Source organism: Schistocerca gregaria, chromosome 9 (assembly GCF_023897955.1).
Source record: "Schistocerca gregaria isolate iqSchGreg1 chromosome 9, iqSchGreg1.2, whole genome shotgun sequence".
NCBI lineage: Eukaryota > Metazoa > Arthropoda > Insecta > Orthoptera > Acrididae > Schistocerca > Schistocerca gregaria.
Genome location: NC_064928.1, coordinates 130,047,677 through 130,060,859, shown reverse-complemented (window position 1 = coordinate 130,060,859; position 13,183 = coordinate 130,047,677). Strand labels below are relative to the sequence as shown.

Sequence of the window (13,183 nt, the reverse complement as noted above, 5' to 3'; positions counted from 1 at the left end):
TACTTTTCTTAACTTAAACATTCAAGATTTACCAGTAAATTAACACTATAACATCAAGGCTAAACAACAACTAATTTGACTCGTAAGTCCTTTCTTTAAGTGAAACAGTACCTGATAAACAAACGCTAAGAGTGGGAAATGAGCTACCTCACGAGAACCGACACTCTCTAGAACTTAATGGCACACATATTGGCCAGCTTAACTATCCTGCAAAGCTCAACACGGTGACCTTTAGAAATAAAAACTCAGATTGCCCGCAGAGGACATGGATTAACCGATACCGTAAGCAAATTAAACACTTACTCCTAATAGCTAATGAACTAACATTCTATAAATACATCAATATCATGCGCAAGCAGAGCACACGAATAGTAAGAGGCACCAAATGAAATTGAACACACATAACGTCACGCGTCCGGCAACGTTTTACTCTACCAAGAGCGGTCACAATCACAGTTAACTAAGCGCCCTTTGTGATTACAGTACTTAACCCTTTCGTGGGCAAAATTATTGGGCAGTTTTTTTTAACGAATGGAGAGCAGATAGTAGTTAACAGATAGGTATATTTATCATACAGAATATCAAATTTGCTCCCACTGTGAAAGTTAGGTCACACAACAAGGTGGGAAGTATTCTTCCCACTGCCCTTCCTTGGAGTTAAATGACAAAAATAACTTTTTCAATATATGTCGCATTTATTTGATAAATTTACTGCTCTTGTTACAATGATTGTTCACAATTACTTGCCATGAAATTTTCTGAAACATGTGTCTTTGCAAAGTAGTATTTGACAATATGTACAAACACAGCGAGTGCTCTTTTGCGCAGCTTTGGTACTACAATAACGGCACGGCCAGTAGGTTTCTCCTAAAGTGGGTTGAAGCTTTCCTACAGCCACATGACGAAAATCTTCAGGTACTTTACCCCTTTTTGCCAGAAAGACATTTTTGTCCTCGCCTTTTTTGGGATGAGAAGCCAGCGATCACTTGTCTGGCTAGGTGGATCCTGTATGTGAGCTGATCATGCTGTCCACTTTCTCTTTTAGTTATTTTCCACAGGATAAAACTGTTCACTGCAGCAACATCCACCAGGAAATAAAATATTCTGTGCCACCATTTTACAGAACGTCTGCCAATAGCATACCTTTCTCGTAATTGATCAGATTTATCGACACCACCCATTATTTTGTTGTATTCTGCCATAACTTCAGGACAAGAAATCTCTGTACTAGCACCATCCTTATTTTTCCTTTTCACTGTTGCTGTTTCTCATGGGTCATGAACTGAGGACAGGAAAGTGACTGGACGGTTACCCATCCATTTTACTGCAGAAATGGCTTTTGTTTCAAACTTAAATTCTCCTCGCTCGATTTTTACGTTTTCCTTCATAAACTTGGGTAAATCAAAAGTATTTACCTTATGCTATAGCTTTGAGGGAAAAATCACAAAATGTCACGCAAACAGCACTGAAAAGCTCCTCTACAAAGCAACACTCTGCTATAAAATGCCTCTGCGCGAAGATACAGCAAAAACGGCGGGAACTTCCGATTGGAAGCAGTACCCTATACTGTTCACTAGGTGGTAGCACCGTACAGAGGTGGGAACTGTGAATCCCAAGGGACTAGGAGCGAGTTCATTGCAGTGGGAAGCATGTTTCCCACGGCTCACGAAGGGGTAACTGCGTGTCTTGATGCTGGGGTGATTTTGCGAAGATGTCAGACCATCACTTCGCAGGACCTTAACAGCATGTCCCTCCAAGGAAGCGGGCACATCCACAGCTCACGAGGTTGCCGGAGAATGCACAGCGCCGGCCAACTCCCGCCGCCTCCAGTGTAACCACGTGATAACCGTCTTCGTTTCTGCCCGCCAGCCAATCGCCGACTCGCGCACCGCCGCCTTCCGTTCTTAAAGCGTTGCTCCCCTTAACTCGCGGTTGGCACTCGCTTATATCCCGATCCGGGCAAAGACCCAAGACAAACCTCTGTACTAGGAAATCGATCGTACTCATGTCATACCACTGGCACCGGTCCCGTCACGGCTCACTACCTTCTGTCGTTCAAGGTCTTCTCTTTTTTCGGAAGCTGAGCGTAGTACCGGCGCTGTCACAACTTCAAACGGAGGAACACATAGACCTTCCGCCACCACATTATGTTTACAGAGCATAATTGTTGAATAGATTCGGTAGAATGAATTCATCTTTCATCTTTATGCTGAGTTCAGTTTTCTTTCTTTTCAGCTTCTGGGCGACCTGATGTTCACGTACCACGCAGTGCGTGTGGCCAAACTACACAGCTCCAAGTCGGCAGTTCCGGCCCACTTCTTTGTCTTCCATTACGTGAGGGAGAAACTTCCCGAAGGCCCGATGGGGGAGATGTTCCGAAAGATCAGGGAGAAGTATAACGGTACAGTATCCTTTGTAATATTTGGTAATTTCATTGTATCCTAGATTCAGTCAGATTTGATATTTTCATGTGTAATTGTAACGAGCTTTTTTCCCAGACGCAGTTCCGATGTGTAGTTGTTGTAGCCTGCAATCAGAAGACGGTAACCCTTCACGCTAGTCTCGACTACGTGAGTTTCTTAATCTTTTGGTACCAGGACTGCAGTCTGTATGAAGTTTCTAACAACCCTACCACAACAAAGGTCAAAATTTAATAATGCTAAATACTGCCCACATCTCGTGGTCGTGCGGTAGCGTTCTCGCTTCCCACGCCAGGGTTCCCGGGTTCGATTCCCGGCGGGGTCAGGGATTTTCTCTGCCTCGTGATGGCTGGGTGTTGTGTGATGTCCTTAGATTAGTTAGGTTTAAGCAGTTCTAAGTTCTAGGGGACTGATGACCATAGATGTTAAGTCCCATAGTGCTCAGAGCCATTTGAACCATTTTGCTAAATACTGCATTTTCGGGCACCACCAAAGTTATTATGTGGCAGGTGTCATTAGAGCACAGTTAATAAAGTCATTTCATGTAATAATGAATAACCTAGGCACTCATCTTTTCGTGTTTCCCATGCTGGTCTCGTTGTAAAATCATGGCTCAATCGTCGAAAATCTAGGTGGTGATGATTTCAAGCTCGGATGCAAAGAGGCCTAGGTTTTATTCTTCTATATTCAAAAGTTTTATACATGTGTTTCACAAACCATTCTTGAAGATTACACTTTTACAGGACAATAGTGATGTAAAAAAATAATCAGCACTCCGAATTTAAGTTACACTTCTTTTTTATTACTTTTGCTGCAATATCACGCAACACACAAAAAATCACTTCACAATGCAAAACATACTTGAAAACATCTTCCTCAATGTTAAAGCTCACTTTTTATAAGCTGACTACAATACGCGTCTTTCCAACATGACTTCCAAGACCTGACCTTTTTCGAGGTCCGACTCTCTAACTAATAACCGCTTACGTTCCCAAAAATCAGAGTTACAAGTACGTCAAAGATCATAGTGCCAAAAGAAAGAATACACATAAGAATAACATCATTGCAATATAAACATATCGATGTATCAAAATACCTCTACATTAATGAAATCAAATCTGAATTTTGTCTCAGAAATGTGACAACTACTTTACAGAAACACAGTAGAACATTGCTCGTATCGAGAGGTTGAGTTGAGGTGCCGTAATGGTTACGTAATTCAAGTACCATTACAAAAAGCTGCTTATTGTATTCTATCCTTGCTCTGCCTCCACAATTCGTCCACTGCCCCCTGCCTCTACACTTCCGTTACCAATTAGCTATTGTTCTTGACGATTTCTTCTCTTAACACGTTCTTCCAGATTCAATACAGTACCTCTTCATTGATTACCTGATCTATTCATGAAATTTCAGTACTACTCTATTACACCAATTTCAATAGCATCCATCCTTTTGTCATTCGTACTTTTAATCGTCACTCCACACAATTCAAACGCCTTCCTAGCACTTATATTTGGTATTAGTATGTACCTTGTCTTCAGCCGAGCGAGGTCCTGAAGTGATTGAACTCATAATACCGGAGAACATCGGATCAAATCCCCGTCCGGCCATCTACATCTACTTTCTCCGTAGTTTCCCTATATCGCTTAAGGAAATTGCCCGGATGGTTCCTTGGTAAGGACACGGACAAATTTCTTCCCTAATCGGAGCTTGTCTTCCTCCCCTAATGATATTCTTGTCGAAGGAACAAAAAAACTCCCTCTTTCTCAAAAAAGCATTTCTTGTTTTTGCCGCTATATATTTTAGCTGCTGTCCAAAGAGCAGAACTCATCTACAACGAATGACGTCTTAATTCCTATTCTGTTTACCCCAGAATCACTTAATTACACTACATTAACTCACTTCCGTTTTACTTCACTCTTTCCGTCTTGCGACCATTTTCAAGGGGCTATCAACTCAGTTCTACTGACTTTCCACATTCTTTTAGCTAATATAGACATCGGAAGCTCCATGGCGCATTTTGCGAGAGCTGCTGTTGTGTACAGAGAATATGCGGCGCTAGAAAATTGAAGCGAAACGCAGGAAGACCTGCAGAGAATCGATGCTTGGTGCAGGGAGAAGAAATTAGCAGTCAATATAAAGAATCGTATCGTGCTGCGTATACGTAAGAGGTTTGTTCAAAAAATTCCAGAACATTCGTAATTTCGTGCCAATAGATGTTGGAACGAAATGCGGTTGGCATCCCTTAATGTGTGACTGACGGTTCCACTGTTGTATATCTGTTAGTTATTGTTCAGTGCTGTATTGTGGCGCATAGTTTGCACATTTCGGTATAGCATAGAGGAGCAACGCGTCTGCATTAAATTTTGCGTGAAATACAAGAAAACCTTTACAGACACACCAAATAATTCAGGAGGCCTACGGTGATGAGTACTTAAGCCTTACTCGGTGTTACGAATGGTTCACACGTGTTAAAAATGGCCGGACCGAAGTTAAAGATGGCCGTCGTTCAGGACGTCCTTTGACGTCTAGCAATGATGCTCATGTCAGGAACATCAACGAAATTGTTGCGTGCCAATCGAAGGCTGACTGTCGAAGAGATTGCAGGAGAAGGTAACATTTCGGTTGGATCATATCATACAATCCTGACACAGCATCTTGGAATGCATCGCGTTGCCGCCTATTTCGTCCCACGGTCCATGAGCCAAGAGCAGAAAGACCTTCGCCTTTTGGATAGCGAAAATAATAACGAGATGTTCCCTAAGAGTATGATAGTTGGTGATGAGACGTGGCGCTACAGTTATGATGTTGAGACCGAGAGTCAGTCTTCAGAATGGGTCTCCAAGACCAAAAAAAGCTCGTCAGGTCATGTCAAATGTCAAAGACATGTTGATAGTTTTCTTTGACCTTGAAGGATTAGTTCATCATGAATTCGTGCCACAGGGACGAACTGCTAGTCGATGGCACTATCGGAAAGCGTTGTGACGAATTCATGGTTCTTTCCTCACGATAACACACCCGCCCGTCCATCCCTGTTGGTGTGTGACTGCTGCACAAAGAACGAAATCACTGTGCTGCCTCATCCTCCTAACTCTCCAGCCCTGGCTCCTGCTCACTTTTTTTCCAATGCCGAAAACTCCGTTGAAAGGACGAAGATTTGCAACGATGGACGAGATAGAACAAAAGTCGCAGACGGCGCTTCGTCCGATCTAATAAGAGCCGCACAAAGACTGCTTCCGGAAGTGGAAACTGCTTTGGGCGCGGGGAATCATTGTGGAGAAGAGTATTTCGAAGGAAACAACAATGCGTAGAAAAATTTTGTGGAGAAAGTTCCGGAGTTTTTTTGAACCGACCTCGTACACAGAAAGACACACCAGCGTATGATTAAACAGTTGTACAACAATCACTCGAAGCAGTTACCGGGTGATCAAAAAGTCAGTATAAATTTGAAAACTGAATAAATCACGGAATAATGTAGATAGAGAGGTACAAATTGACACACATGCTTGGAATGACATGGGGCTTTGTTAGAACCAAAAAATACAAAAGTTCAAAAGATGTCCGACAGATGGCGCTTCATCTGGTCAGAATAGCAATAATTAGCATAACAAATCCGAAGAAATTCTGGTCGTATGTAAAGTACACAAGCGGCAAGACGCAGTCAATACCTTCGCTGCGCAGTGCCGATGGTACTGTTACCAACGACTGTGCCGCTAAAGCGGAGTTAATGAACGCAGTTTTCGGAAATTCCTTTACCAGGGAAGGTGAATGGAATATTCCAGAATTTGAAACACTAACAGCTCCTAGTCAAGAAGTAGATACCTTAGGGGTTGCGAAGCAACTCAAATACGGGCAAGTCTTCAGGTCCAGATTGTACACCGATTACCGATTAGGTTCCTTTCAGATTATGCTGATACAATAGCTCGCTACTTAGCAGTCATATACAACCGCTCGCTCACCAATAGATCTGTACCTACAGATTAGAAAATTGCGCAGGTCGCACCAGCGTTTAAGAAGGGTAGAAGGAGTAATCCATCGAACTACAGACCTACATCATTGACGTCGGTTTGAAGTAGGGTTTTGGAGCATATATTGTATTCAAACATTATGAATCACCTCGAAGGGAACGATCTATTGATACGTAATCAGCATTGTTTCAGAAAACATAGTTCTTGTGCAACGCAGCTAGCTCTTTATTCGCACGAAGTAATGGCCGCTATCTACAGGGGATCTCAAGTTGATTCCGTATTTCTTGATTTCCGGAAAGCTTTTGACACCGTTGCTCACAAGCGACTTCTAATCAAGCTGCGGAGCTATGGGGTATCGTCTCAGTTGTGCGACTACATTCGTGATTTCCTGTCAGGAAGGTCGCAGTTCGTAGTAATAGACGGCAAATCATCGAGTAAAACTGAAGTGATATCAGGTGTTCCCCAGAGACGCGTTCTGGGACCTCTGCTGTTCCTGATCTATATAAATGACCTGGGTGACAATCTGAGCAGCTCTCTTAGGTTGTTCGCAGATGATGCTGTAATTTACCGTCTAGTAAGGTCATACGAAGACCAGTATCAGCTGCAAAGCGATTTAGGAAAGATTGCTGTATGGTGTGGCAGGTGGCAGTTGACGCTAAATAACTAAAATTGTGAGGTGATCCACATGAGTTCCAAAAGAAATCCGTTGGAATTCGATTACTCGATAAATAGTACAATTCTCAAGGCTGTCAATTCAACTAAGTACCTGGGTGTTAAAATTACGAAAGACCACATAGATAATATTGTGAGGGAGGTGAGCCAAAGGTTGCGTTACATTGGCAGGACACTTAGAATATGCAACAAGTCCACTAAAGAGACAGCTTCACTACACTCGTTCGTCCTCTGTTAGAATATTGCTGCGCAGTGTGGGATCCTTACCAGATGGGATTGACGGAGGAAATCGAAAGGGTGCAAAAAAGGGCGTCTCGTTTTGTGTTATCACGTAATAGGGGAGAGAGTGTGGCAAATAGGTTACGCGAGTTGGGATGTAAGTCATTAAAGCAAAGACGTTTTTCGTCGTGAGGAGATCTATTTATGAAATTTTAGTCACCAACTTTCTCTTCCGAATGCGAAAATATTCTGTTGAGCCCAACCTACATAGGTAGGAATGATCATCAAATTGAAATAAGAGAAATCAGAGCTCGAACAGAAAAGTTTAGGTGTTCGTTTTTCCCGCGCGTTGTTCGGGAGTGGAATGGTAGAGAGATAGTATGATTGTGGTTCGATGAACCCTCTGCCAAGCACTTAAATGTGAATTGCATAGTAATGATGTAGATGTATAAACTAAGACAAAGCAAAGGTGATGTTCTTTACAGGAAATGCTCAATATGTCCACCGTCATTCCTCAACAATAGCTGTTATCGAGGAATAATGTTGTGAACAGCACTATAAAAAATATCCGGAGTTATGGTGAGGCATTGGCGTCGGATGTTGTCTTTCAGCATCCCCAGAGATGTCGGTCGATCACGGCACACTTGCGACTTCAGGTCATCCCAAAGCCAATAATCGCCCGGACTGAGGTCTGGGGACCTGGGAGGCCAAGCATGACGAATGCGAAGGCTGGGCACACGATCATCACCAAACGATCTTTCACGCGTCTAGCAATATGGGGTGGAGCGCCATCCTGCATAAACATCGTACGTTCCAGCAGGTGTTTATCAACGAGGCGGGGCAGATGCGATTCTGTAACATATCAGCGTACCTCTCACCCGCCACGGTAGCAGTTACGCTGCCCAGCGCCATCTGTCGGACATTTTGTGAACTTTTTTTGTTTTAATAAAACCCCATGTCATTCCAAGCATGTGTGTCAATTTTTACCTCTCTATCTACATTATTCCGTGGTTTATTAAGTTTTCAAATTTATACCAACTTTTTGATCACCCTGCACATGCCAGCTTCCAAAGTTTCCCATCATTCTAATTGTCTGCGTGTAATCCCTCCCGGACACAGCTCTGCTGAGTCCCTCCTCCTGTTTTCTTTACGGGTGTCCTTTTCTTCTTCTATTGGTTACAATCCACCCCACCGTCTTCTTAAACCTTGCAACACCAAAATGTTAATGAATTATCCCATTGTGCCATATATCTACTAAATTTTTCAGTTAACCCAAAAATTTAAATCTCAGTAGTAGATGTCACTTTCCTTAATATATGTTGTCTTCGATGTTCCGAAGCCGGCCGTAGTGGCCGGGTGGTTCTAGGCGGTACAGTCTGGATCCGCGCGTCCGCTACGGTCGCAGGTTCGAATCCTGCCTCGGGCATGGATGTGTGTGATGTCCTTAGGTTAGTTAGGTTTATGTAGTTCTAAGTTCTAGAGGACTGATGACCTGAGAAGTTAAGTCCCATAGTGTTCAGACCCATTTGATGTTCCCAGGATAATGGCCTTACTTGCGTACCAGTAACACTTTAAGAAGAATGTTGAGAGTAAAAGCCAACAACTATGAGCAAAATGTGTGTTTAATTTTTTTTCGTTGGACACAAAGACGGGAGTACATGTTACTGAAAGTGAGTTGATATTGTCACGAGCGTGCTAAAAGGCATTTTTATTTCTCGCTACTTACAGATTAGTATATCTTTAAGAAGTCTGTTGCTATTATAATTCAACAACAATTAACGGATTTCGCGTTTTCATTGTTTTTTTTCTTCGAGTGGCCATGATGTTCCTCTCCTGCCTCCTTGGTAGTTCGTGTTATGGAAAACGCCTAGATATTGCTAGGGTTAATCCATCTGCCCACACCCATAAGCCATACACGGCAATACCACCTCCTCTATTCTGCTACGATTGTATCTGTTACATTTGCGCCCAGGTTCAGTCCATTACATACGAGTATGTCTCCATTTCTAATTTTATCCCGTCGTGTGGACTTAAGAAGCTCCTCAAGTATCCCATCTCCACTGACAATAAAGTCCTCCTAATTCCGTGAAGTTATTTCCTATGTTTCTACTCCATACGTTGTAACACCTTCTATCACATTTTAAATAGGCTACTCTTCGTTTTTAACGTGTTGTGTGAGCTTCATAAGACTCTATTTAATCGTTTCGTTGCTTGCCTACGTTGGCAAATGCGATTCTCATTTACTATAATCATCCTCGTCAATAATATGTCTCGAATAGTTTTTAGCAGTCCTCAAACCTCACCACCCCAAAATATAATGTTGGGTCTCCGCTCACTCTTCAAATAACTAGATATTCCGTTTTTTTCTAAATTAATAGTTAAACCCCCCTTATGGTATTGTCTGCCCTACTTTATAACAAAGTAGTACATGCCATCCCCAAGTCCTTCCGCAATGACATCATCATTAGCAAAATACAAACCGAAGAGCTACTCACAACTTATAGACACACTCGCACTACAACAGGAACGTTCCGACTACCTTAACCGTAATAATATCAATTGGGGGAATGTAATTAATGTAATATAGCCATGTACTTAATATTTTAAAAATCTGAAATTCATTTCTTCGTTTTAATGAATCTTTCCACCAGATTCCATAATTTTTAAAAATTTTCTCTTAAACTTAACCAAAAATGTAAATCTGGCAGAGGTGGCAATAAACGATACTTTTGAAAAAAAAATATCATATTCGACATTTTAAGTTGCCGTACTCTACTTACATATCAGTAGGTCTTCAAAACTTGTGTTGTTAGTTAAAGTCAACAACAATTAAGGAAATTATAATTTATTTATTTATCTGTTTTGTGGTGATCATAAGGTTTCATACTGCCTATTGCCGGAGTAGAATGCATTGTTGTTGGTAGGGTTAACAGAATTCAAGTATATTTTAAATTACGTAGGAGCTATTAATATTTATGTTTTCAATATGGAGCTATTAACATCTATATTCTGAATACCAAATAAAAAAATGGTTCAAATGGTTCTGAGCACTTTGGGACTCAACTGCTGTGGTCATCAGTCCCCTAGAACTTAGAACTACTTAAACCTAACTAACCTAAGGACATCACACACATCCATGCCCGAGGCAGGATTCGAACCTGCGACCGTAGCAGTCGCACGGTTCCGGACTGCGCGCATAGAACCGCGAGACCACCGCGACCGGCACCAAATAAGTATTTAGGATTTTCCTACGCCAGGAAAACCTAGGATCACTCAGTATTTACTTGAATTTCATGAACTGAGTGGTTTGATGTGGCCCGCCACGTATTTCTCTCCTGTGCCAACCTCTTCATCTCAGAGTAGCACATACAACCTACTTCCTCGGTCATCTGCTGGATGTATTACCTTTCTCTGTCTTCCTCTATAGTTTGTGCCCTCTAGATCTCCCTCTAGTACCATGTAAATCATTCCCTTTTGTCTTAACAGCTGTCCTATCATCCTGTCCCTCCTCTTTATCAGTGTTTTCCATATGTTCCTTTCCTTTCCGATTCTGCACACAAGCTCCTCATTCCATATCTTATCAGTCCACCTAATTTTCAACATTCGTCTGTAGCACCACATCTCAAATTCTTCTATTCTCGCCTGTTCCGGTTTTCCCACAGTCCATGTTTCACTACCACACAATGAAGTACTCCAGACTTACACTCGCAGAAATTTCTTCCTCAAATTAAGGTCAATACATGATATTAGTAGACTTATCTTGGCCAGGAATGCCCTTTTCGCCAGTGCTAGTCTACTTTCAATGTCCTTGCTCCGTCCGTCACTGGTTATTTTACTGCCTAGATAGGAGAATTCCTTAACTTCATCTACTTCGTGATCGTCAATCCTCATGTTAAGTTTCTCGCTGTTCTCCTTTCTACTACTTCTCATTATCTTCGTCTTCCTTCGAATTACTCTCCATCCATACTCTGTACTCGTTAGACTGTTCTTTTCGTTCAGCAGATCATGTAATTCTTATTCAGTTTCCCTCAAGATAGCACTGTCATCAGCGAATCATATCATTGATATCTATTCACCATGAATTCCACTCCTGAACCTTTCTTTTATTTCCATCATTGCTTCCTCTATGTACAAAGTGAACAATAGGGACGAAAGGCTACATTCTTGCCTTACACCCTTTTTAATACGAGAACTTCGTTCTTGGTCGTCCACTCTTATTATACCCTCTTGGCTGTTGTACGTATTGTATATGACCCGTCTCTCCATATAATTAGTCCTACTTTTTTTCAGATTTTCGAACATCCTGCAATATTTTACACTGTCGAGCGCTTTTCCAGGTCGACAAATCCTACGAAGGTGTCATGATTTTTCTTTAGTCTTGCTTCCATTATTAGCCGTAACGTCAGAATTGCCTCTCTAGTGCCTTTACCTCTCCTAAAGCCAAACTGATCGTCATCTACCGCATCCTCAATTTCCTTTCCATTCTTCTGTATATTTTTCTTGTAAGCAACTTGGATGCATGAACCGTTAATCTGATTGTGCCATAATTCTCGCACTTGTCAGCTCTTGCCGTCTTCGGAATTGTGTGGATGATGCTTTTCCGAAAGTCAGATGGTATATCGACAGACTCATACAGTCTACACACCAACGTGAATAGTCGTTTTGTTGCCACTTCCCCAATGATTTTAGAAATTCTGATGGAATGTTATCTATTAATTACTATTATGTTATTATTAATCAAAATTTAAGCGGTGGCAGGTTTCGAATTGGGGAACGAAGACGTTTTGATTACTAATCAATGATGCTAATTCTAGACCAAGGGTGCACAACTATTCTTCTCTACAATGTGAATCTCCAGATTGCTTCCTCCCGATTACGCCTTGTACCATCAGAGGTAGCCTTGTACAAAGAGCTGTGCGCTTTGCAGTACCGACTGGAATTTCTTTACCATGTTTCAGGCGCTGGCCACGGTGGGGACTTTGGGTTCATTAGCCAAGGAACCATGTTCGGAGACCCACCACCAAGAGAGTCCTTCGAAGGTAGACTCACTGATCAGCTGACGCGCCTCTGGACCAACTTCGCCAAGACAGGGTACGTAGAAGGCATAGTGCAGCATACGCTGATGAGCCTAAATCTTATTATCACCTGATTAGTAGCATTCTGGTCCGCCTTTGGAACGGAATACAGCAGCGATTTTGGAAGTTGTTTCCATAAATCCTTGTTAGGTTTCCAGTGGTAGGTGCTACCAGGTGACTACTCGCAGGTCACGCTAGTCCCGTAAATTATGGGCCTTGTGGTTTGTGAGCGGAGAGCTGTCACCCAATAGTCTCCCAGATCGGGTTCAGATCAGCAGAATTTGGAAGCCAAGATATCAACTTGAGCTCACTACCATGGTCCTGAAAACACTGTAGCACGCTACTGGTCTCGTGACACGGCAGCTATTCTGCTTTGAGATGCTATTGCTGTCGGAGAAGATTTCACATATGAAGTGACGCAGATGGCTCGCAATGAAGTTCACTGTGTGCACAGTTGTCCAGGTGAATGTCCCTCACAGCATAACTCTGTCCACAGTAGTGGGATGACACATGTTCCAACGGCCGTTAAGCTGGATAATGGTGGTGTATCTAATCTCTGTCCGAACAGGCCTTGGAAGGTCCAAAGGTACCGACCGGCCACCGTGTCATCCTCAGCACACAGGCGTCACTGGATGCAGATATGGAGGGGCATGTGGTCAGCACACCGCTCTCCTGGCCGTATGTCAGTTTACGAGACTGGAGCCGCTACTTTTCAATCAAGTAGCTCCTCAGTTTGTCTCACTAGGGCTGAGTGCAATGATTGTGTATCGGGACAAGACTATCGAGTCGTTATAACAAGAAATGTGATAATCCGATCAGGCAACACGTT

The 13,183-nt window shown here is 42.5% G+C and overlaps 1 protein-coding gene across 1 annotated transcript in view; it reads left to right on the top strand.

The window, feature by feature from the left end:
• The window catches only part of LOC126292204 (esterase FE4-like), a 120,556-nt gene that overhangs the window by 78,766 nt on the left and 28,607 nt on the right, over nt 1-13,183 (top strand). Inside the window, exons 8-9 of the mRNA XM_049986056.1 lie at nt 2,236-2,401; nt 12,238-12,370. Of these exons, the coding sequence (XP_049842013.1) occupies nt 2,236-2,401; nt 12,238-12,370 (299 nt within the window). The remainder of the gene's footprint in view (nt 1-2,235; nt 2,402-12,237; nt 12,371-13,183) is intronic.